Below are 27,282 nucleotides of genomic sequence, written 5' to 3'. Positions count from 1 at the left end.
CTACCCACAACACCTTTTATGCTTTGATTAAAAACTATTCCAGGAATGACCAATTTCAAGAAAACTTGTTTTGTATAGAGAATAATGATTGATCATATCCAATGGTTTGCAAGCTTCTATTTCAACAAGATATTTATCAGAAATGTTTCTCAGGTCAAAGATGGTGAATTGAGTAACAGACTCATCTTTCACCACATGTAGACGACACATCTCTAGTCTGCTAAATAAAGCAGTTCCTTGGCATATGAAATATGCATGTTCCAGTCCTTCCTTTACCTGACTCACAAGAAACATGAATGCGAGTGAATACTGTGACTGTTTGCTCCAAAAGCATCTGCCTTATATAAAATAGAAAAAAAAACCTGCCAAGACATAGAGCAGTAACTGCTTTGGACGTGGGAAACAAATGCAACCCTCTGTTCTGAATGAATGTTCCACACAACATCAGCTGATCTGAAATATTAAGAAACTGCTGGTTAAGCCTTCACTCAGAAATCACTCATGAAACCCCATTATTTCACAAATACTCCATTGCTATCATTCTCCCTTCTCTACTTCCTCCTTTCTTCCCTCTCCTCATTAAAATGGGAAACTGATGACAAGGCTGAGAAAATGGGCTGTTCTGAGCTATTTGTGTCTATTATCACTTGTGAAAATACATTTTGTACTGATACAAGAACACACAAGTCTATGAAGTGAAAAAGTAAGTGCCTGACCCAGTAACTCAAACAATTCATCTAGGAGACTTCAGGGCAATATTCACCCTCCTCTTCCACCACAAACTAGTAAATAAAGAGTAGTTACAGCTCTACAATTGAAAATACACAGATTTTTCCATTGCAACCAATTACATTTTAGGCTCAACTGCATCTCCCTCCTCTCTTGAGCCAAAGTGAGTTATTCATTAATTCTGATATTCTTTAGTCACTGCCTAAAACGTGAAGTAGTTTGTAGAACAAAAACAGGAGGTAAAGGTCAAACTGGTGGGAGCAAATGCTCATATTTGCCTTTGGGGTTGGTTTGTTTGTTTGAGGGGGGTTTAAGATTAAAAGTGAACTTTCCTTTTTTCCAGGTCCATGGAAAAGGGTTTAAGAAAAAAACACTGAAAAACTGCAGTACTACATTATTTAAATGTAGTGTTCTAAACTAAGTGCACAAGCTGACCCTTAGTTAGTTAATTAGTGCTTGTTGTTCTCTCTCCCAAAGTACTCTTTGGTCATGAGTTTTGGGAGAAAGGTCACAACCTTGCACTTCCTAGTGACAGTCAATTAAGTGCAAACCACGAAAGTCACCAAGAGTTTGCTATTAACTTCAGGAAGCATTTGCTCTAACACTCAATTACCTATCTCATCTTCTCTAAGATGTCTCCATTTGTGGACAATCAGACAGCAACTGCTAATGCAAACTCTTTTCAAATTTCAGTTAGATATGAAACTGTGGGTGATGAAAACTGCGGAAAGGGGTGGAGAAATCTTAAGATAAGCAGTATCTGGCACTATGGCTACCTGAGTTCTCAGGAAAGCACTGGTGTGTTGCCTTCTACAGAGGAACACACCTTTATTGTGTTTCCATAAACGCTACGGATTTAAGGCCCATGATAGGATAGTAGGTCAAACAAGTATCTCCCCTTTCCACCTCCATTTAGTTCTGGGAGTTCAACAGTCACAAAACCAATTAACACACAGACCAACATATTCAGCTTTCTATCCACAAAGTGGCAAGAGCAGCAGCCCTTCCATCTTGCCTCCAAGGCCCTCTGGGCACTGCTGACCCTGCAGATGTGCACACAGAACAAGTGGCCACAACAGAGTCAGGACTGTGGGAGGGACCCCTAATAAGCTACTTTAGTATTAGCAGTGCAAGAACTCCACACACCAGCCAACAGACACAGCCATGGCTTTCTTTGTACAAACCCACTGGGCTCGAGTCAACCTCAGAGATACTGGGACTTTCACTCTGCAGTCGTTAGACCTGTAGGGAGAGGTTGCACTGGAAATGAGAACCTCTGAAAAAGGGTGACTCAAACATCAAACATGGCCAAAGTTGTACAAAAGCTCTGATACAAAGGCAGTAAATATCTTTATTCATGGTGTATCAGACTGGCTCTGCCTGCTTTGAGTGGGAACAGTTCCTGAGGCCCACCTCTCTGGTTCACCACAATTTTTGAAAAGCTTACATCACAGTATCCTCTCTCCAAAAAAAGCTTCCTGTGTTTTAATAGAATAACTATGCTATTTCCTATTCTGGAAAAAAAAAAGGCAAAAAACCCCAAACCAGCACCACCACCAAAAAACAGCCAAAACAAACAAGAAACCCCAAATGAACCATCCTCCCTTAACATCAAAACAAACCAATTAACCAATGCACCCACCACCAAAAAATGCACCACCATATATGTAGTGGGAACTGGGGGAAAAAAGTGTTAGAAATTTTGTGTCATTATTTGTAATAATGATTCTGCTGTTTGTTTTATAAAAAATGTTGCATTTAGTATTTTATTTTGAGAAGAAAAATATAAATTAAAACATCTTCATACATAATTTCAGAGCCAAACACTTTTCTGCCAAAATTTGAGAAGTGACTTAGTCAAGCTCAGATAAAATCAGCTCCAGAATTAAAAATAAAACTCTGGAGTTTCTAGCTCTCGTGCCTCAATTCAGATTGCCAAACTCACTTTTCATCAGCTAAAACAGAAGTGCGAGAATATGCATAAGGTCTGGATTTTGGAGCTGTACTGGGAAGTAACTGCAGCAGAGCATTAACACCATACAAAATCCAATGTCATTGGAAGAAAGGAAGAAGACTGTTGGGGATGAATTTATTCAAAGGTTTTAGAAAGGATTCTTCATCTTCATACTATAAATCTAGTAGGTCAGATTTCTCTCTGAAATTTACTCTAGACTCCTCTTCTACTAAGCAGCTGTCCTACAGTGATAGTGTAAAGCTTTTAGAGGAACAGCAACATTAATATCTTAATATCTCAGCAACATCTCATACCAGAACATGGACATCATTAATAAACACTAACTACATACTGAAGGCCATACTCAAGGCCAATCCCAGCTGCCTTACCTATCTATGAATTAACCTCCTCTGAGGCTGAGAATAAATGCTCTGTTAAACTCATTATATGAAATACATAGTTATCCACTAGAGAATGAAAACCCTCATAACCATTTACTAAAACAGCATACTTCTTAAAAAGGCTTGTCTGGCTTGGTTTCCTTCTGTGGTTGTCTAGCAGGCCACACAGTCACTCTGTTCTAGCCCAACACTCACGGCACTGTTAGAGTTACTGGGGCTAGGGAAGAAAGGTCTGGTTTCCACTTGCCAGCAAATGAGACCTCTGTGACTGGATTTAAGCTCCTCTCACAGAAAAACTCACTGAGGAAAAAGTCCTTCCCAAGGATGATGTCTGTGTGTGCAGCATGACTTTATTAGTTGTGACAAGCCTTGCACTTAAACAGATCCAGATGTTACCATTTACTTTGCTTATCTATGTTTTCAGGCAACTGTGTTTCTTACAGAACACAGATCTAAACATAATCCAAGAATTAAAGTGTCAGCAGTAAAAAGGCTTCAGTGGTTTAGAGTATGAGATAATATTTGCCAAAAAATCAGAATGAAATGCTTTATTTACTCCCTAAAGAACTTTCAGCAATGTCCTTTACAACTGTTGGCGTAACCTGGAATGCTACAGATGAAACTACAGACTGATGAAGAGCCATATTCTGCATAAAATTATGCCTATGGTAAAAAATGGTTTTATATCCCTCTGCCGAAAAATATAATCAATAAACAACTGTTACAATGATCAGACTGCAATAGGAACTGCAAGGTGTGTAGTCAGAATAAAACTAGATGAAGAACTTAGCTCATGACTCAGCCGCAGGATTCAAAGGACAAACACATGTAATGGAGATCTTGAGAAAGACCTCCAGCCTCAGTTTCTGTTTTGGAGGAGCAATTTCTGCCTTACTTATGGTAGCTATAAACTTGATTTCAAAAACCAGAAAAATGAGGTTATATCTGCTTTGCACCAGGAAAGGAAAACAGTAAAGGAAAAGAGTAAAGGAAAAATACTGTCGACACAAAGAGACAGAAAATTCTGATGGAGTAAAGCATTCTGAGTGTTGCTGAGACTCTACTTTTTCCCTCACAGACTATGCCTTTTTTATTGCTGCCATTGAAAAGCCATGACTGAGGGATTTCAGGCACGTACTGACAAACACCAGTTTGCTGGTTTAAATCCAGGCCCTTTGGGAAGAAACAAGAAGTTGTCAACTTTTAATGACACCTTGGAAATACTTTTAAAAGCAGCAACTTTGTTGACACTGGTTGCCATTCTAAGTGTTGAATTTTACTATGCCTTAAACTGGATGCAATTTCCTAGTAAACAGACACTTTAACCCACAGGTTAATTCCCAGAGGGTGATGGTGATGCAATCAGGGCTTGCTCACTCCCCAGTGAAACCACCATCTTGTCAATGTAAAATCATCCAAGCCAGGACAACTCTTGCTGATCTATCATTCTGCTACAGCCTGACAGGAAAACACTCACAAACACATGTAGACAATGAAACATAAGCTATGGATGTTCTGGAAAAATATCTAGAGTGATGCAAAGATCCATCCAAGATACACTTAAACACCACTTCAACCCCTTCTACAGACCTTAGTTTTGAGGCACAGAATTAAGTGAATGAGCATGTTCTGGTTTTCATAGAGTACTTGTGTCTTTATAAACTCCCTTAATTTAACATTTTCCCATTTTATTGTACCTTAATGAAAGCATACAAAGTCAAAATTAGATAATAATTAGTAAGTTAATACAGTTGAAACACAAACTGATGTGCATAACTATCTAAAAATAGATAGTCCAAACCTGGACTCTATCTGGAGAATTTGAATCCCTAGTGCCTGTAATATTCCAAGCTCCACACAAGCTCACTGCAGAGACAATTCAGATCAGGAGTCACGGTGGTCATCCAAGGGCCAAGGAGGTGTCCCTGCAGGAGCACTGTTAGGGCTGATATTCAGTCCCAAGGACACAAGATATTTAGACAAAGAGAAGACTCTTGACTTGAATTGAATTAAATACTTCATTGTACTATATTCATTCAAGAAAACTGCACCAATGAATTATTTACAGTATCAGAATTAATTGATTTAAATGCCCTTAATAAACCCTTTGTTTTTGTGTCTAGTCTGGTCTCCAACACCAGTCCCCCACTCACCAGCTTAAAAGAGTGTCAAGAATAGCTTTTCACTTTACAGCTCTCTGTGATATTGTCTAGCAGGTCTTACCTCCAAAAGTCCATCTTCAGGAAGATCTGTGCAGTGAACAGCATTCTGAATCTTGTCCTTCCCAAATTCAGCACGCAGAGTTCCAGGTCGCAGGTGACGGGCTAATTCCTATTGAACACAAGCAGACCAGAAGACTTCTGTCAACCACACTGTTCCTTTATATCATCAATGCAAAAGTATGATATAAAGTAAAACATTTTAGTGCTATTAAAATATGTGCAATATACTGTAGCAGAAAACAAAGATTGAGAGCATTCCTAAGGAGAAGGACTTGGGGGCGTTGGTGGATAAGAAGTTGACATGAGCTGGCAATGGGCACTCACAGCCCAGAAAGCCAAACATCCTGGGCTGCATCAAAAGCAGCGTGGCCAGCAGGTCCCACTCTGCTCCACTCTGGTATGGAGTACCCCACCTGGAGTACTGCACCCAGCATTAAAAGCATGTGGACCTACTGCAGCAAGTCCAGAAAAGGCCCATGAAAATGATCAAAGGAATGGAAAACTTCTATGAAGACAGGTTGAGAAAGCTGGGGTTGTTCATCCTCCTGGAGAAGAAAAGGCTCCAGGGCGGCCTTACAGCAGCCTCCCAGTATCTAAAGGGGGCTACAAGAAACCTGGAGAGGGAGCTTATTAGGGCATGTAGTGATAGGATAAGGGGGAATGGTTTTAAACTGAAAGAGGGTAGGTTTAGATTAAATATCAGGAAGAAATTCTTTACTGTGAGGGTGGTCAGACACTGGAGCAGGTTGCCCAGAGAAGCTGCGAATGCCCATCCCTGGAAGTGTTTAAAGACCAGGCTGGATGGTGCTTTGATAAGCTTGGTCTAGTGGAAGGTGTTTCTGTCCATGGCAGGGGAGTTGGAAATAGATGACCTTGAAAGTCCCTTCCAACCCAAGCCATTCTACAGTTCTACGAAGAGAGAAATTCCAGCTTGTACTCTACACATTGACAACTGCTGAAAAAATCATAACCAAAACTATGAAAACTATCTGCTTGAAATTGGGCCTATCAAGCCACTTTGAGTGAAATACATGGCCCTTCATATTGCATGTAATACACCTCACTGGCACCTGTATAACACAATTAGCTCATGTTAACACCTTTGCAGCTCTCAAGAACAGGTGTGTTGTCTTTAGTGAGCAGACACAAGCACTCTACCTTGCAGATTGCCTCCCCTAGCACTGAACTACTTGCCTCAAAACCTGACATTTGTGAAGTCCAGACCCTGAACAACCTCTCAGTCTTCTTCTCTGACACCCTGAGTATTTCCAACATCTCCTTTAAGGATCAGTCCAGAGTCTCTCTACATCTTTCTCTGTTCTTTGAAATTAACATTTCAATGCTCTTCTTCATCTACAATGCCAAATACCTCCTAGGCATCTCAGAGGCCTTTTTACTACAGCAGATGGTCAGGTCCTGAGATAACATTCCTCCCCTGCCTTTTTACTGTGGTATTTCTCCCATCCCCACAGAGGACTGCCTTCAGCGACTCTTCCCTCCACCACACTTTTTTCCAAGCCATAATTCTGTCTTGCTGTACTTCTCTGCACTATCATCTTGTGGTGTTGTCTTTTAACCCCCTTCCTATGCCACCTTTCTACACTTGTTGGCCTCTCTTCCCAACACCCTGAGGCTTGTCTCCAAGCCTACCTCATACACAGTGAATTTCAGTGGTGATGGCATTAACCTTGTTTTCCCTCCTTAAACCCCTTGGATGTTCTCCTGTGAGTGCCTGTGAGGGGAGAGATGGAGGGCAAGCTCTTCCCACCGCTACTGAACAAAGAAAATAATTCTTTCCTTGCCAACAGAGCCTACATCAGCCCCTTTCTGAAAAGGCACAGGGTACATTAAGGTGCAATCACTTTGGAAGTGGCCAGTACAGTTTCACTGTGCCACTCCCAGGTGTTTGTTTCAGTGTCACAGCTGGAGGTTATTGTTCCTGCAGCCGAGTCATCAGACTGGATTGTCCAAGCATTTCTTAACTTTCAGTGTCAAATGAGTTCAAAGTGACTTCATCAGTAGCTCTTGGCTGACCTGGAAAACTTTGCACAGGTACAGATCAGAAGCACTAGCATGGTGCACACTCTCTTCTGGGATGGCAGTGAATGTTTTGAACTAGTCCCAAAAGACTTGACATGATCACCATCTGACAACAACACCCTTTTACACACCTTCCAGCATCACCCATTTGTCATGCCTCATTACTAAACTACGGCAATTGGACTTTAAGGGCAAGATCAACTCTTAGCCCAGCAAGTCCTAGATATTTTCCTGTCATAACAATTAACAATTATTATGATGTTACCAACCCAGAAGACAATTAAGCTGCTGTATAACCCAAAACATGACATGAGGACAAGTTTCAGTTCCTCATTGTTATTGTATGTACATCACAGATTATACAAGAGCTTTTGATATGGATGTCAAGGACATTTGAATAAGAAACACTCACCATCAAATGAATTTTGCTTCAGAGGAAAGTTCAAGAGTTTTACTTGGAAAAAAACAACCCCAAAGAAACCCCCCCCTCGTCTACATGGTCCTTATTAAAGGCTTGAGATAAGAAAGTCTGCTGGAGAAACAAAAGTCACATGCCAGTTAACTATAGCTATGCAACACTTTAATCAAGCCTTCCTTCAAACAACTATTGATTGCAGTAACAACTAGCTGACAGGAAGCTGGCAATAGCATTGGAGCTTTCAATCATTTAAATCAAAGTTTGGGAAGGCTAGAAAAAAAATCATTGTGGCTATGAAACCTTTGGAAACAATTTAGCAAGAAATAGCACAGATCTAAAAAGCTAAAGCTTGGTATTTCATATTCTGTTCATTTTCCATCCATCAAACCCTCTTGTTCAAACTGTTACTTTCTCCAATAGGTCCAGAAGTAATGCTTCTTACGAAAATTTCAGATTTCCCTTGACCCATCTTCCTCATCATCCTTTTTTTGCCTCTCTTCTTTAAAAGCAGCTGTGGCTTCCTAACTTAGCATTTGTCCTAAGCTCTCATTTCTGCTTCAGAACTTCACAACAAAAGACCTCATATTTCTTCATGTCTCACTCACTCTCACTGACATGAGCAAATGCTCCTGCTGTTGCACTGCACAATCTCCTGTTATTCTTCAATTTTTCAATGTAGGTTGCTACACATTCTCCTGCCCTCCTGAAACTCATCAGGCACATCTTGCACAAAAAGGGACTCATTTTGTTCTGCCTAGTATTGTATTGGACTGGAAGTACACAAAGGTAGGTTCTCCAGCACCTTACATTTAGAATAATGCATTAGTAAGATTAATAAGAATCTAAATAAGCCCTTCTTGCTATCAGTTAACAAACAGAATTAAGCAGTCTCTGCTTACACTTACATAACCACAAAAAGTAAAATAATTGTAATTTCCAAAGTTTTACTATTTCAACACTTTCTTACTACACCACCCAGGAACTATGAAGGAACAAGGCCTCTGTAAATGATGGAGATATAAAGAGCTGTACAGCTCATATATAGGTGTCCTTGTGTATGTATGGCTGTAAATCTGGGGAATATTTCAGGGAAGGAGGAAGGGAGTTCCCTACAGAACTTATTCCTCACAGCAAGTATTAATATACAGCCTTCTGGTTCATGACAGGAAGCTTACCAATCATTTTATTTACAGAACACCACCTGCAACAACAGGGAGATCCAAATAGTAGCGTTTGGGTTGGTTCCCCCACACCCCACCATCCCCTTTCACACCCCACCATTCCCTCTTTTTCCTAAGCTTTCTGCTGAGTCTGCTTTCTGGAGTATGTGCTTTGTGCACTGGTTTTCAAAAGCTTTTTGAAAGGAGTTGAGAGTGGGATGATGGAGGAACAGCTCTACCATATGCATAACAAGAGACTACTATGTATGGGCTGGAACTTCATGTGCATGTGTAAATGGGGATGACACAAAACTGGCACCCCACACAAGGAATACACTGTCTGTAGCAAAACAAACCAGGGCTGCTGTATCAAAAGGTTTCCTCTTTGGTCTTATTCACCAAGCTATCTGATCACACCTTACAGGCTGGGCTTTCATCTACAGCGAGCCCTTTGAAGATCCTCATCCTATAAGAGATACAGATGTATATATCTCATGTTTCTGTTTAGCATGTAACTGTGTCAAGTGCAACACTGCCGGTATGAAGCGCTCAGCACATTCCTGACATCTTTCTATTTCTATACAAATGAAAAGAAACAAAAACTTCACCAATGTCAGTAATATGTCAAAATCACACTTAAAAATCATAAACATATTCATAAGCAAAGCTCATTAACTGCTTTTTCTCCAAATGGCTGCTTTTTTCACAGGCTGGATGGGAAGTTATATAGAACAGTAACATGTATTTCAGTCAAAACCTCAGATTTCAAGAAAATGTGGCCCAAACTGCAAATTTCAAGAAAACTTGGCCAAGTTTTTTAAAGCACTTGTCCTGCATACTTAATTTCATATCTAGAAAGGCTAAAACACTCCTTCTTTTAAACAGTACAAATTCTGAATGGATCAAAATGACAGAAAGGAACTTCTAAAGCCTAAAACTTTGTTCTACTTGAACATGAACTGGAACAAGTGAACGTCGAAAAATTTTACTGGTTCTCTTGAATGAAGTAGAATAAAAATAAGGGCGTTTGTGATCAAACCCGCTCTACCCCCAGTGTGCTTATAGGGCAGGTTCATTCTTTTAAGTTTGCTTTCAGACCAGCATCATCCAGAGAATCTCTTGGCCTGGAAGAGACTCTGCACAGTCCCCTTAAGCCCTCCATAAAATAGTTCTCTTGCTCCACCTGAGCCCTGACTGTGTGCCTGTTCCCTGCTCTTCTTGGAATTCCTTATTCATCACACTTTCTGAAGGCTTTATGTTGACTTGGTCTCACCACCTCTGCATTCTGTACCCTGCATTTATGAAGGTTTTTCCTTCTGCAGTTCTCCATGCTCCACTGCCATCACGAAAGCGATGGTCCCTCTTTGCCTCTGAGGGTGCCAACTCATCCAGAAGGCAGTAGTCAGCCTCGGGCAAACAAGCAAGTGCCTTTCTCCTTATAAGGACCAGTTTTGCCCTTGTCAAGAGAACAGAACACACAATAACTGTGAACAAACAAAACAATGTAAATTCCACCACTCACTGTAGAATTTGTCTGGCTGAACTTTAGGCACTGGAAAGCCTCCTGCCTTGTCCAAGGGAGGCACCTGAGCTTCCTCTGTAGTGAGCTGAGGGTGATAAGCACTTTCAGAGGAAAAAAACAAAACAACTTTTGCAGTACAGCAGTCATGCAAGCCAGGTAGAAGTGTCTCTCTTTTCTCATCATCACAGCTCTTCAGCTGGCTTTTATTTTCAAAGCATTTTAGCACAAGTCATACCACACACTCCTGGCTGCAGTAGAGAGATTAACAGAATACTCATTCCTACACAAGCAGCACAGTCTTTGTCATGCAGAATACAGTACTAGACAAGCATCTTCTGTAATGCTCATTGAAGCTCAGAAACACCTTGACACTACTGTTACTGTGAGACTGATACATCCTTCGCAGAAGTTCCCATCCAATTAACTGTCAAAATGAAATCTGTGGTCAGAGGTGACCTCGTGCATGACACCAAAAAGGCTAGCTTGTCTCAGCCTGCTTCACATGTTTTCTTTGCAGTCAATACTCCTCCCAAACTCAAGCCAAGCACTCATAAAGTGTGTGTTTCCCCACTACTTACCTCAGCTCTGTCCTGGTGTATGTTCCTCACTTCCATGCAATAAAACCACTTTGAAATCAACATCAGTAAATTTTCTACTCCTCCAGCAATTCAACGTCCATTTCATCACCCCTAAATGCAGTGCCAAGCCTTCTGTCTACATTATGGGAGAAAAATTTACATAAGATGGTGCTGTTGCCACTGTAAAGACTTTAGCTGGGGAAGAGTTTTGCCCTCAAACCTCAGCTTTGCCTGTAGAAAGGTACTTCATAAAGTTTCTAAATTCAAAACCAGGTCAACACGAAAGAGCGATCAAGAGGTCTCCTTCATCTTACATTTCACAAACCAATCCAGAAAAGAAGTCACTTGTTGACAGTGACATGTTGTCTCTTTCTTTCTGTTCCACATGAGCTGTGTGTGGTGATGTCATGTACAAATACAGAGTCAGTATCAAAGGCCTTACATAGACTTCAAGGGAGTCAGTGTTACCTTTGTACTTTCCACATATCACAAAAGAAATTATCAAGCCAAAACAACCTCCTTAAACCCATACACTAAACTTCCCTCATCTTTTAATCTTTATCACAAAACAAACTCAAAAACCTGGAAAGATTGCATTAAAAGTCTTTATAAGATTTAGCCTAACCTTTTCTTCCCTTAGCACTGTGCATTTCACCTTGACTTTCAGGTTGTCTTCTGGTTGATGGCAAAATACATCACTTACTAGCCATCCTGACAAGTTTCTCATATCTTTAACTGAGCTGAGTCTGTGTGCATATAGTTCTGTACTTGAAAGAACATGTCCGTAAAGGTTTGTTCAGCAAATAAAATTATCTGATTCAAATGTCAGTCAAATTTTCAATTGCAAGGCTGTAAAAAGTGCATCTGAGGCACAACTCCTTTCAAATAGCTTTGCAACAGTAGCAGCAAGTACCAAACTATAGTTTATTTTATTATGAAAGCTTACTCTGGTCTGCATACAAAAAAAAAAAAAAGAAAGAAAGAAAGAATTCCACCTGCTTTTTTGTTTCTTTCTAAGTCAACCAACCTCTGAACCACCAGTCTGCAGACCTGTCTCTTTGGAAGTTTTGTTAAAGGACCTAAAATTATCTTCCATACTCCAGTGTTGCCAGTTTTTCGGAACCTCACAAGTCTTTACAAGTTGTTACACTGTCTCCTTCTCACCCTCCATCCCCTCAGGCACTTTGATTCTCTCTGTTTCACTCCCACACATTCCCTGCCACTCCTCCTCTCTGGCAGTCCAAAGGTGCTGCACCAGCTCTCCACAGGTTCTCTTCTGTGGGCAGCAAGCGTGGCACATTTGCCAGCCTGAGATAGTATTTTCACTGGTCTTAGTGCTTCTGGTTGATGTTTAAGTGATTCTAATGACAACTGCCTTGCTCAGAAGCTTATTTACTGTGCACTCCTGTGCCTTTCTGCCATTGCCAATGCGCTGTATTCAGGTGGCCACACTCCTGAGTTAAGTGTAAACTAGGCTGGATGGTGAAGCCTTGAAGATAACTGACATACCAAATACAAGCTGGATGCTAAATAGAATAAAGATAAAATATCTAGCTATCTATCTAGTTGCATTATCTGAGCGCCATTAGGGATATTTATGTTACTTGACGAGCTGGAAAAAGAAAGCATTTAAAACTTAAAAACAATTAAACCCACAAGACATTGGAGCACACAGTATAGCTGTAAATTTGATTATTAGTTGCTTTATTTTAAGTTTTAAAGGTGAGATGGTTCTACTAATGCTTTTTCAGTGCCTTCAAGGCATCCAAAATACCACCCATTTATTAACTCATCTGTAAAACAAGGATAAAAAAAGCTAGGCTAAAAGGGATATTTTGGGATTTTATTAATTCATGTTAGCAAAATATCTGGAGAGCCTCCAGTGAAAGTCACTATGAAGTTACAAGACATTATTTTTAGTCTGCAGATATCTTGGCTGAGTTTTCCCCACTAAGAGCATAACTAATTATGCATTATCTCTGAAATTTTGAGATGAAATTCTACATTTGCAAAAGCAGTCCAGGTATCTGAGCTTTACACTATGTAAAGAAAAAACATGTTTTGAAATTCTACCAAGACTGCCCTTGCTGAACCAACTTCTGATCATCCACTTCAACAGAGGACAGAGATAGAATGCAAGACAAAATCCACAAGTCTGCTGCAAAACCCAAGATCTATTTCACCTGATGCTTCTGTGCCTTAAAGCCTATAACCAGTGCAACCTTGGAGACAACATTGCTGCCATCTCCTCCTGGACAGCTGTGAGCAGCCCTGTACTGATGGAAGGAATCACTCATTTTTTGTTTTACAATTACTTTTTAAAAGCCTCTGCTCTGTTCAGGACTAGCTATATTAGCCAGTGTGCCTATACACAGTAACAGATGATTCCTGGCCTGGAAAACAAATGAAGAGCCACAAAGAACAGAAAATAGAAAGGACCCTGTTTTTTTGGAGCAGGAAACCAAGCCAATGAGACAGTAATTTCCCAGGGGCACAAAGAAACACACATTTCACAAGTCTAACTTTTAGCTCAGATCTTTGAAACCCAGATCAGTTCCTCAACTGTCCTTTCTTCCTGATTTAATGCTGCTTTAGTTCTTGTGTAGCACTCTGATGATAAGCCACAGTCTGCAGAACTCGGGCCATGGCATGTCACCTCTGGGAACTAGAGAGCTGCTCAGAGAACACAACTGCTGCTCACCCATCATCCTCCACCCTGAACACGTTCTAGTCCCTTAATGTGGGAAAACAACATATGCAGAGATAGGGAAAACTTCTTATTAGGAGTATCTGAGGGAAGTCCCATGTGCACATCAGATGCAGTCTATCATAGTGTAAGTGAAAGAAGCTGATAAAAATTCAACTCAGGTGGCTCTGCAGTGGAACAGAGAATGTCAGCATGAATCAAACAGAACAGCAGGCAGCACCCCAAACTATTCAGCAGGTTCTCAGAATTTGAATTAATCACTTTATGTCCAGCTTTTAAAATGCCTTTGTTTAGTTAACAGTATCCCCAGGCAATGAGACCAGTGATACAGAATGAAAACTATTGCTGCAGTTGTTCTCATGGCTGTCAGCAATGGCAGAGAGGAGGATTTATAATAATAACAACAACAACAATAATAATACCCATCATCATTATCATAAAGGCAAAACCAGACTACTTATTTTTGTTACAGAAGAGAAGGCTTAGGCCACAGTTTTCACCCCCTTTGAAGCCTTAACTAATGTAGCTCAAGCAGAAAATAACTGCAGATATACTCTGGCCACAGCATGTATTTCTTACATTACTAAAATGGCATGCAAACCACTGAGGGAATTTCAGTCCCTGTTGCAGCGTACAGTCCAAAGATACCACCTATGCCACCTAGAAAGCCAACCTTGCCCTTTTAGGGCACTTGAGAAACTGATAGATCTACTTCCAGCAATGATCAATTCCCTTTAGATCAATCTCTCTTGTATATCAGTTTATCATCAAGAGTACATAAAATACACTGTACTCTGCGGTTCGGCTATTATTGGCTTTACCACCAATTTATTAACCAAGAAGAGCCTGAATAAGCAGTCCTCTGGGATCAGAATGGAAGAGAAAGGGTCAAGCACTTCCAGGAATTGCCTATTCATAACCTACTGGCTGAAAAACATGAAACCTTTTGGGACAGCCACAGTCAGCTTCAGGATACTCAAGATCACACCATCATAGCTAATATGGAAAAGTAAGTGGTTTACTGCCCTTTTTCTAAACCTTTATAACTTTCTCTTTTGCACATTTTCATCAAGCACCTTTGTACACTGATTTTTGCTACCTGCCAACTACAGAGCTCTAGAAAAAGCCCTTGCAGCCTCTTCTACATTTATTGTTTAAAATTCTACCTTTACTACTTTCCTAATATTTTTAACTGAAATATTATTCATATTACTTCATAACTTGAAGTATATGTAACAGCACTACATAACCATATGTTCCAGCCAGAACTCAGGACAAATTCAAGTGAAGGACAAGTATATCTACAGTCAACAAAAACCTGAGTCAGGCATGTAAGAAAATGCTCTTAATCTATTCAGATCAAAGATTCTACAAACACACAAGGTCACAGTGACCAGAATGCTAAGAAACTAAAGAAGAAGAAAAAAGTTGTTTAGTCCAGCAACAGTATAATTTTCTTTCCCAGACAGTGACGTCAGAACTTCCCGTGTCTTCTGAAAACACTGCTCTCTTTTTCCAAAGAAGGACTGAGCCTATGAAGTATTTTTTTTTCCCAAATGCTTCTTTTCTGGCATTTTATATAGTCAAAAACATTGCTAACCAAGGCAAAAGAGTGATTTGCTGTCTGCTGTAACCAAACAGAACATGAGGGAAGCAAAGAAAACAAATATGTACAGTGAAATTAGCCCAGAACCATCATGGTCTCAAAAAGGCTCTTACCTAGTGCCCTTATGGACAGAATGTATTAATGAATCTATTCTCAGAAACCTCAGCAGCTACTGCAGAATCTTAAATAGAGCAGTCCAAAGGAAGAAGGAAAGAGAAAAAAATACCAAAAAAATAAAAAGGAAATCAGTAAGGAAGGTAGGCACCTTCTGACTGCAGGAGGAGACTACAACCTAGGAATTCTGATGACCAATTCTTTGTATTGCTGACAGAGAGTGTTTTCACAAGAGGGGGGATACTCTTATTTTTTAAAAGTATTAATACCCTCCCACAGGCAAGGTAAATCACATTTTAACCCAATGTAACTGTGAGAAAGAAGCCCCAAAGAGAACCCTGTGGAACACCTTTGATCAGCCTAGCAGTGTAAAATTACTTTGTGTATTTATCCATACCAGGCTGGTATGACACAATCAGCTATTATGTTAGAAGCCTACTTATTTTTTACAGTAGTGGGAAACAAAAATTTTCTCCTTAATCCACCTAAGATATGTAAGCAGAGATATAACAAAGAAGTGGCACTTTGAAATGTATTAGCTAGTATTATTTCAAAACCAAACCAAGCAAATGCTAAAAGAAACAAGACAAGCACTTCCAAAGTTTTGTGCTGTCACTTTTTAAGTAAAATACGATCCATTGATTTAAGATACTAAATCTGTGACACCACTCTAAAGCATGGCATGTGTTCAAACTTGGACAGAACAGAGCCCGGAAGGTGCAATACAAACAGGATGTGGAAGCATTCATTGTGCACAACTAGACAGGACAGTTATAACCAAAACCCCGTGCAATCAGAAAAACTCACCTTCTCAAGGGTGAATAGACAAATTTATGTAACTCAGAGCATTTACAAGAATCTTGTGTTCATCACAGATGCTTAAAATATCACTGCTTAATAACACCCACCTACTACTTGAGGATGCACTCAGTCTAAGTGCAAAGGGAGTCTTTATGATCTCTAAGCCAGTCTTTCAGTCTTCTTGCCCACCTACCTACAGGTACAATTAGTCACTGCCTTCAGATTAGGTTAAATGTCTTCATGTGTCTGCAGGGTTGACAGGGTGTACAAAGGCCTTGACCAAAAAACTGAGTTCTCTTAAAAAATAAATATTCTAAGTGTGGCTTAAACTCTTACAAAAATGGCTAGTCCTGTGATGCTTTACAGGGAAAGGCCTAAATGCCTAGCTCCAGGGTACCCTGGCATATTAGCCATTCTGGAGAGCAGCTAGTAGGTCTCTCTGGTAGCACAGCAAGTCAAAGAAGATCAGTAACTACTGCTGTAAATGCCTTGTGGCATATCGCTGGTTTCCTTCAGTCTCTGGACTAATGTTAAGCTTCACTCCTTTTGGTAAAATAGGATAAGTTATTCCAGCATGGAATCAGGAAAGAGGTACCCAGGAAGAATCGGTTCACAGCGAGAGACAGACCGACAAGGGAAAGACAGGAATGCAGATGGGAGCCCTGAGGCTTCTGAAGTTGATGCTACTTTCCAGAAAAGCACAGCAATCTCTGACAAAATCTTGTTAAACTTCCTGAAAATGTCCAGAAATTGCAGTTAAGAAGGTGTCCTGTAATCAGAGAATATTAAAATATCACAGTGTCAGGTAGCAGAGGAAACTACAAAAAAACCACCCTACAAAGGCTGGAGGAGCTTTGGTAGCCAATTAAGGAAAAAAAAAAGCATTGTAGCAACTGGAAACGAGATGCAAATGTGCTCTCATTCCTCTCCCAGAGGTCACCAGCACCCTCCCTCCAGAGGCTGGAAGCAGCAGACTCCTGCAGTATTATGCCTCTGTGGTGGCAGTGGGCATGGTAACAAACAACACAGTATCTTTTACTATCTGCTTTACCAAATTACTTTAATTTAGGACCACTGAATCCAAGTCCAGTGACCTCATAACCAGGATTTATTTAGGCAGCAAAAGTTGCATTGTTGACATGTTCAAGCTCAGTAGCTCGGGAGCCTCAGACAAGGAGTGGCAGATAAAAGGTTTTTTTTCCAAACTGTAACCTTGCCAACACGCCTCAATCACATTGGATTTAAAGCAGAGTTTGGTCTCGAGGGCTCTGTCAGTATTTAGTCTCCTGATGGAGACTGTCAGTCACCACTAATAAGAGCAATTTCTAACAAACATGCACCTACCCATCAAGAATCAAAGTGAGCCTACAAGCTCCAGCTCCACATGACACTGAACAGCCATCATATGACAGGAACCTTCTGGCAATAACAAGCCACATTTAAAGCAAGCCACTTGAAAGCAAAAGGTTTTTCCACTACTACTGCTCTGATTTTTGTTCTAATCTCTGCACAAGGACATATTTCCATGAGGCTGAAGTCCCTCTTCCTATCAAACGACTGCCCATAACCTGCAAAGGGTGGCTTGAAGACAGTCTGCAAGAGAAGAGCTCTAAGCAGATCACCTCAAAATTTTAACCAGATCATGTAAACATGCCAGTACAAAGCACATACACACACATGATTAAAGTAAATGGGAAGCAGTGGTAGGGTGTCAAGGGCTGGCAAACCTCTACAGTACCCATTCAGAAACAAAAGAAACATCAGGAGAACTTACTATGAATACTGAATTTGTGCCTGTAAAAATTCTTTGATTCTTAACTCTCATCTGCTCCCAGGACTACACACAGCTTTGAGAGGAAGAACAAATATGACATTTATTAATCAGTCATGTTCCCGGTGCAGCCAGTGTACACTCCATCCACACAGGTGTAGTGTCTGGCATCCACACAGACACAGACTTGTCTCTAGCAAGAAGCTGTAACACCTTGGGAGACAAACTGCAAATCATACACCAACTTACTGGCAGTCTAAAGCAGCAGTGACAACTCACAGTTGTAGTCACGTTACAGTTGTGGGTCATTAGAGCATAGTTATCTTAACATTTACTTTCTTCTAGACCAGGGCCTGCCTGCCTGTGCCCAGAAGGATGACAGAAGACAGAAGGAAGACAGAAGGATGAAGGAAGACAGAAGTCCTGAACCCACAGAGACTTTGGGCTTTATGAATCAGCAGTATCAGCTCAAACAAAAGGGGCTGCACTAAAGGGAAGAATCTACTTTCACAGACACCTCCTCAGGCAAAAATTACCATTTTTCTCAACTAAGAGGTCTTAGTACTGTCTAGGACACTTTTTCATTAGACCTGCAGAGGCTGATGTGGAAATCAAAAACTGAAAGGACAGAGTCAGATGATTGACCCTAAATAACATCTAAGCAATTCAGTCACGCCTTTCCCGTTGCTGGCTTAGACAGCAGGATATTGTAACAGGTATTGATCGGTCCCTTTGCTACTCTAGCTGATAATGGTCTGGATCTGACTGAAAGTTTTAATTTTTTATTACATGACTCAGACTATCTGAGCAGATAATCAATTACATTAAAATCTTACTCATTAAAGAATTAGATAGAAAAACTCTTATTTTTCTTCAAACATATTATGTACTTCATTGTCAGCACTCTTACCAAGGCTCACTAGGCTACAGGGAGAATCCACAATGAAACAACTATGAAGGTATTACCAGAAAATGAGTACTTGGAAACTCAAAAAGTAGTCTCTACATCCCTTTATATGTTTCATTGAACTATTCTTTATGTGATGTAATGTGAAAATGTCGTGCTGCTAATGTAGTTCTAGGAATGAACATGAGCATTTCTGGGCTCACATACTGCGCTAAAGATTCACAGGAGGTCTATACAAACAAAAATCTTACAGCAACAGTGCTCTTTGGCTCATACTGTTATTCCTATTTAACTGATGTGATTAACTGAGGCAGAAACATATTGAACTTTTTGTCCAAGGTCACACAGTGAGGTCAGAAATGGAGCTAAAGCAGACTCCAGCTCTTTCAGTTCACTGCTTTGTTTCAAATCATCTAATCTCCCTTTCAGCTATTCGATGCAAAAGTAAAAAAGATTGGTCATAGACTTACCCTTAAAAGTGCAAATCCCCAATGTGAAAAGAATGCAGGTTAGGAATTAAAGCAAGTGGGCTTTTCAGCCCACTGGATGCAGAAATATTGCAGCACATCCCATCACTTTAATAGTAGCTCACAACAGAAGGTACTTGAGTCACATTTAGCATACTGCCAATCCCAAGGAAAAGCTCTTAAGAATACTAAAAGTTATGCAATCAGGCAGGAACATGTAGCTGATGAAGACTCCTGTGTTCTAACCAACTTTTTCATTTGTGTATGAAGAAAGTTCAAAAGAAAAAATAAAAGCAATAAACCTAATTTCTACAGGATTTTACAAGTGTCTTAAGAATACTAAGTAATCACCTTGACAATTCCATGACAAAAATGTTACCAGCAGCTATTTCAACAGAAAAGCTACATGAAGATGATGTGAAAACTGAAGCTGTACCTTCAGACGAAGGAAATAACAAAAAGCCTCACAGTGCTCCAGAGGCCAAAAATACAGAAACATTAGTGAAATGAAATATCAATGCCAGCTCAAGGCAGGGACAGGATTCCCTAGTCCACATCCCTGTTCCAAGGTTTAGCATTATAGACTTAGTATCCTGGCCCATGCTAAAGAAAGTAAAATCAATGCAGATCAAATCAAATGCAGCTTGCCCTTTTTTTTTTCTGTACTTAAGCAAAACTGCTTTCTTGATAATGTACACCGTGCTGCATTTACCCCCACCCCTCCAAGCACTTCCCTTTCTTTACAATGGAGAAGAAGCACGGCTTCATTTCTGTTGAACTTGGACTGCATTTATGACTTTCATATCTAAGTGACACTGTATACTGAAAGTTCAAAAGTTTTGTGTTCTGTTGTACTCCTATTTCATTAAAGTTCCCTTCCTAGGTTTATAAAGCAGTTACTTCTTTCCCAAAGCAGAGTCTGTGTGTGCCTCCCCTCCTTGAAAAGCTACAGCCTTGTATGAAATTCAGAGAGCTTTTGTTTTTTAAACAGCCCTGGCAAAGAAACATTTTCAAGATGGGCATCAGTATTAGTGCTGGTCTTTTATAGGGGTGCTGCAACAATAAATAAAGAGTAAATCCAATATAGTAGATGTGGAGATTGCCCTCCATGTGTAAGGCTCACATATTGGCCACAGAAGCAGTTCAGGACAGATAGAAGGAGGCAGAGAGACACCACGAGCAAGTCTCAGAGCAGTCATGGAACTGACTGTCAGAATAGCTAAGCCAGAGGCTGCCACCGAAGACAAGGACCAAGAATGAGCATCACGACTCATCTGAAACTAGAGGAAGGCCTCAGATGAGACCATCCATAACACAAAAGGAGATGTACTCCAGGAGTTTAAGCTAAGTATAATTAAAGATGCTGACACTTCAAAAGGAGTGCAGGAAGCCAGTCAGCCCCTCAGTAGGAAAGTGCCAGTGGAGCAGAACTCAAGCAGCAGCAAGGTCTGCAGAAAAGCAGATATCCTAGTGCATATACTACCTACCAGGGGCAAACATTCCACAAGCCTGCAACCCTGAGCCCCTCAATCAGGTCACAGTAACTTGAAGAGTGAGCACACCCAGCACAACTCCTTACAGAGAAATATCTTTATCCCACTGCCTGCTTTCCTGATTTGATAGCCATTCGTACACTACTACAAAGCAGCTCAAAACAGGGTTTTGGTTAGTTGCCTTCCCTGCTACCACACAAGAGGTTTTAATAAAGTATTTATAAGCTGCTTTATAATGAAGGATATTCTGGCAGAGAGCTTTACTGACCTGCAGTGCTAAAAAAATACTACCCTGTTATAGAAAATAGCCCAGAGTTCCATTTCACTTTTAGTATTACAGACTTGGAATAAATTGCTATCATATAAAAATATAATCTTTAAAATAGAAGAATTCTGCCCCTTTCTTCAGCCCTAAACATTCTGCAAAACCAAAAATGGACTGAAAGGGCTGCTAACATTCATACCTAGTTTAGATATATGACTTACCATCAAGTAATTATTACATTTGATATGTATCTAAGATATAATTACATCACATGTGATTGGGAGATATTCATTATATAAGTCAAATTCCAACACCTTTACTCACTTCAAACATCACCTTGCCTTGATAGTAACAACAATGATTTCAACGGCACTACTTGCCAAATAGGGTACTCTTTAACATGAGGAAAAGTGACCCACACAGATACATTTTTGTAGTGAACTTGGTCTTCACCCATGTTTATAAACAGACTGCACACACCTCAGGATCTAGCATATATAAACACACAAACAAGTGATAGAGAGATCCAGGTCTCTTAATGATTAAGAGATCCAGGTCTCTTAATGTCTATTTGCATAACACTGAGATCTAGTTTAACTACTAGAATATCAAGTCCACATTATTTTCCCGGTCTATATATAACCTTTTTAGATAATGAAACTGCTGTTATGGCTTCTGCTATGGCTATTTGAGACAAATATTGTAACCACAAAGTGCAACTGTGAGCTTCTCTGACAATTCCAGTTGGGAATGACAAAAGCCACTGTGATACCTTTAGCCCCTTCTTCCTTGAGGAAAGCTTCAAGCTATCTGAAGAGAGAGCTAAATTTCAGGCAACAATCAGTCTTGAGAGCAGCTGTAGTTACTGTACATATGCTTTATATGCTTGGAGAATCAATTAACTTGCAGTTCTTACATAAAACATTAGACAGAAATACATAACACAGCTGCCTGTCTTCCAAACATGCCACCAGCGTAACTGCTACAAAGTCAATGTACAAAACTTACAGCCGTCTGCTTCCACTAGAAGCAGGTGGGTACTCATTTTCACTTCCCAAGTCACACAGTTAGCCATTAAAAGGGAAACACAAACAGCATCAGTAGGTCACTAACAAGAGACCTGGGAGACTCAAAATTAAGTCCCTCCTTTGCTGTTTTCTTCTGCTACTCAGAGAAGCCACCAGCTTATATATCTCTCAGATTCCTCAGCTCATCAACAGTTCCATACACACGTGTTGGATGACTATGACAGCTTTCCATGTGAATAGTAAGGAAAAATAGTGGAATTCCCCTTGCACAGGTGCACTTGCCTTTCATAACCAAATGCAGTTGTGATGTTTACAAGCATATTTTAATGTATCAGATATTAAAGAAGCAGACATATGAAAAGAATATAATAGACCCAAATAAAATGACTGCATCTTTGCAAATTTTAAAGACCAGAAATCTTAAACATGGAATTTGAAATAAAACAGAAACCACCATATTGTGTACATTACTACTGATATATCATCCTGCAGTTAAAAGATAAATGGCTTATGCTCTACTTACAAGATCCTAACCCAGCAGAGAATAATCTGAATGCTACCAAACAGAAGAGGAAAAAAAGTTTTGGGTAATGCTTTTAACTTGTGCTTTCTGTAATGGAAACTCTGGATCTGAAGAGAAATATACCCTGAATAACTTGTTCTCTCTTCAAACATTTATCTCTGTGATTTTTTTCCATAAAAACTGGTAAATCCCCTCAGTGTGCAACTAAAACATCACATCGTAACCAGAAAAACACACAGAACTTGACCTCATTGGCTTCATCTGGATATTTCACTTCATGGTTCTTGTGTGGTATAGAAGCCTTCACAGTTTAATAAAAATCTGCAAACCTTTTGAGAAAGCACTTACACTTGTCTCCAAATTGCACACAATACCACACATACCCAATTACCCACTTCAAGAAATGAAAAATAAGAGCTAGAAGCAAGCATGTATGACAACTTTAACACCCTTTTTTTCTTTGCTTCCTTTGGAAAATCAAAGGAATCGATTCTTCTTTCACAGTTTCATCCTAGGAAAATGCCACAGACTACAGTGGACTAACATTTGGTTACACTGACATCTACAAGCAGTAGTTTCAGGAAAACAAGCATTTGTTCCAGGGCTCCAAAGCCTTGTGATAGAGTATTTGTGACTCTAACAGAAATTTTTGCCTAGATAGCTTTCCTTTCACATAAAGATCATCACAGTACCTTATCATCTGCTTTAGGTAAGATCAGAAGAGTTACTAAAGGATTTGCAAATTGGTCCACTAGGAGTAGCTTTTGACTGCCATAATAAGATAATGCTCATGTTTCTAATGAAAGCAGCAAGCATGTGGCAGCCATACCACACTTCGATATTTTAATTCACATAGCATAATATTTTTAAGCTTTTTTTACCACTCAAGAAAGTACTTACAGGGTCAGAAGGACCACAGAAGTCTCTGAACACTTTTGGTGGATCAGATGGTGTAATCTCCATTGCTATGCAAGGCCCTGAACACAACTCTGAAACCATCTCCTGGAAGAGAAAAAACACGGAAAAAAAGTTGAGCTTCTCTGGGCATTAGCAAAGGTTGTATTCCTCCCCAAAACACGGTCCAAAACTTACAGGACAGGAACAAATAAAAAATATTGGTGCATTTAGGAAAGTAAGGACATGAAACAAAGGTGCCATTAGCCTTCACAACAAAAGAAATGTTTTCTATTTTGCTACTTGGTTTGGAAGGTGGAAATTGAGAAAAATTGGTTATTCAGCTTCAATAGGATACTGAACAGTATATAACAGCATCCACAATACTTTGATCTGGACCTGGATTTCATGGCAGTATCCCATAACTTGTCAAACTAGACTAAATCAATAGAATGCACTTTGCTGGGTTTTAAGCCTGAAAAATCACAAGATGTTCAGCCAGTTCCACAGGCAGCAATGTACTTTGCAGTGTTCCCTACAGGAAGCACAGTACACAGCCTATATTTGTTTCCAAATATACACCCATCTGATGGCTTTAAGCCATTAAAATGTCTCCTGAGCTTTTGGTTCTCACTGTCTTTTCCTCACCTATTACTACGGAAGCTGAAACACATGAGCCAACAGAACCTGAGCCTGTGGCACAACTCGTTAGGGGAAAGGTCCTTGACCTGGCAACGTTCTTGGGGTTTACCTTGACCAGAATCTCAGCTACACTGCAGTATCTATTTCCCTGGAGCCTCCTAGAGAGTAGAGAGACATCGTGAGTTCTGCGTGGGTGATGAAGATGGGTATTACTTTTCATAAGCTTAAATTAAGTCTGGGCATTAGTGCCAATATGGAGTTTGTTAATTGGAGGTACAGGTTTCACAAGCAGAAAGAATCTATTTTGATGTTCTAGTCTGACGTCCTTTTTTAAATCATGCCCTTATAATTGCATACTTGTCTAGAAATCTGGGCAGACAAGTTTTTAACAAATCAGTATGATTAAAGGAATCAAAATCAATGAGGAAAGAGGAAAGGAGAAAACACACATAGAAAATAAGGGAGGACAGGTAAGGACAAACAAGGTAATGCAATCATGCCCACAAGCCATGGGCAGGACAAGCCATGGCAAAGCATAACAGCATACAGAGTGGACATACAGAGTAGTAGGAAAAGAAAGACTGACTCCTCTGCCTTTCATGAATTGTGACACAATCTAAATACAGAAAGACTCTGAGTGAGGCAGCACTGTTACAAAAGGTTGCTATCTCATAACCAATTCAATGCTGAGAACACTGAACACTCTGAATTTTAATCAAGTGCCTCTATCATCAGCCTGATCCTGGGAAATCTAGGTAGAAGTATTCCAGCAAGGACATGAAATAAGTGCAGACTAGTTTCATACTCTTCAACATGAATAAACATTTTAATTTAAAAAACTGCGTTACCACCAACAGATGATCTATTAAGAACAGGTCAGAGAGCAACATATTTCATTCTTTTAAGAAACAGTAATTGCCACAAAGTCACTACTCAGCACAATTTCATTGAATTCTGTCATTTAAATAACTGTTAACAGGAAAGCAAAATAAAACCAGGTATTTAACTTTAGCGGAGTCAACTACCTGCAATTTCTCTCTGCAAACTGTGGTTATTCTTGTTCCTTCCTTTTCTGTTGTTTCTGTATCAGCACTGATATCCCAACAGCAAATGGGACCAAAGCTACTCCTGACTCCTTCATTACAGCACAGAGCTGAGGACTGCAGACCAGCTGCCCTCAAGTACAGCACAGAGGTGTGCTACGTCAGACAAGTCTGGTCGACCTTACACAGCCTCATCAAGTTCAGGGTTGAATTTAAATAGCAGACACTGTATCTCTGGTAAGGTTCCCAGTTACAGTTAAATAAAATTTTCTTTAGTAAATAGTTTCTTCATCAAACAGCATGGTTTGTGGTCAGCCAAAACTGTTCCTGGAGGTGAATCAAGCTCAAGCATTTGTAATTTACACAGTGTATTCTGAGCTGACCTAAAATAATCTCACTTCTGTTTACCTCTGGCTACGGTAGGAAATACAAAGCAAAACAGCACAATGACTAATCAATAGTATGCAAAATCTTATACAAGAAAGACCAATAATGCTAAGATTTTGAGCAATTGTACAGCTTTCTCTTTTCACAAAGATATACTTTACATACAATCCTTTATCTGACTGTCAAGGGGTAACCAGAAGAAATGGGAATAGATTTTTTAAAGGACTTCTGGATGGCAGTATCTTCTGTAATGAGTTATTTTGGAATGATAAATAAAATTTAGATCAAAGCAAATGGTTCTGAGTCACATATAGAAGGTCATATTCTTTCTTCAATATCCTATTTCCCAACATACTTCTTCCTGTTTGACAATATCCGTTGCTGTTCCCATGTGTGCCTTCTCTGGAAGTTCTTTTCCACTGAGTCAATCCAGCACATAAAGCTTGCAGGACGGAGCCCTAGATTCTCACTTTTCTTGAAATTACGGAAAACAGACCTTATTTATTGAATTATCCTGTCTAAATATCACTTTCCCTTCTGAGTAACTCTGCAATCAAATTATATAACTAACATTTGCAACATGTTAGAGGGTCAGAGATTGTACAAAAGAGCTGCAGAAAATGGTAGAGAATTTCCAGTTCGGTTCAGAGCAGAGACTTTTGCAGTACCACAGGACTCTTCAGGCTCTGAAATAATGGTCAGATATTTCCATATTTTAATTCTGCCACATATCTCCATGTATGGCTGCGCAATCTCCCTCTGGTCCTTGTCAAAAAAATGTTATTAGAGGAGACCTTAAGAGTATTCCCCAGTGTGAGAGTGAATTAACAGTACTACTAACGGATTTAAAGACAAATCTACAAACCCTGTTGAAATAAGTTAGACTGAACAATCATAAAGGGGGGAGGAGGGGGGCAGAAATTCATCATCAAAGTAATATTTGTAACTCTCTGAAATAATATGATTAAATATGTAAAAATATTTAATAATTTAACCATTTAAAAATTTGGGATAATTTGCATAGTATTTAGCATGGTAATGAAACTAAACTCATTACTTTGAGTAAATTATGTAGTAAAAATTCCTTTGAGTAAAATGAATCAAAATTCTCCGACAGAAGGTGATACAGAAATACAAGCTCATCTTCTTCTATTCCTGCTGATCTAATTGCAGTCAGGAAGTTTCATGTGACAGTACAACAAGATATAATACTATAGAGCCTTAGATGTCCACTGGGATTACATCATATCTCAAACTTCCTAAGTTTTCTGAAAATCTATAAAAGTCATACCAATATATCAAAGAACAGCTCAAAGTCTCATTAGGAAAGCCTTAAATACAGCAGCCCCACTGTAAATAAAATAATAAATATGTATTCTGGCCCAAGCCACAAGAAAGATGCAGATGTGACACATTTTACAAATTCCTTGGCTGAACAATTATCATGAAAGGCTCTCCTTTATTATAACATATATAGCATGATTTTCAAGATTAATTATTTGAGAACAATACCAGGTTCATAAAAGAAAACATATTGCAATCTCAAGCAACAAAAAATGCCATCATTTAAGCATATTTTATTTTCAAACAGATTCTTCTTAAACTTAAGC

At 39.6% G+C, this 27,282-nt stretch overlaps 1 protein-coding gene across 1 annotated transcript in view; it reads right to left on the bottom strand.

Annotated features, from left to right (window-relative positions):
* NME7 (NME/NM23 family member 7) overlaps nucleotides 1-27,282 on the bottom strand; it is a 91,515-nt gene that overhangs the window by 12,033 nt on the left and 52,200 nt on the right. The window contains exons 10-11 of the mRNA XM_071560949.1: nucleotides 23,607-23,708; nucleotides 5,308-5,415 (exon numbers count right to left, since the gene is read on the bottom strand). Of these exons, the coding sequence (XP_071417050.1) occupies nucleotides 5,308-5,415; nucleotides 23,607-23,708 (210 nt within the window). The remainder of the gene's footprint in view (nucleotides 1-5,307; nucleotides 5,416-23,606; nucleotides 23,709-27,282) is intronic.

This window comes from Pithys albifrons, chromosome 1 (genome assembly GCF_047495875.1).
Source record: "Pithys albifrons albifrons isolate INPA30051 chromosome 1, PitAlb_v1, whole genome shotgun sequence".
Lineage (NCBI taxonomy): Eukaryota > Metazoa > Chordata > Aves > Passeriformes > Thamnophilidae > Pithys > Pithys albifrons.
This window is presented reverse-complemented; position numbering and strand designations above follow the sequence as displayed.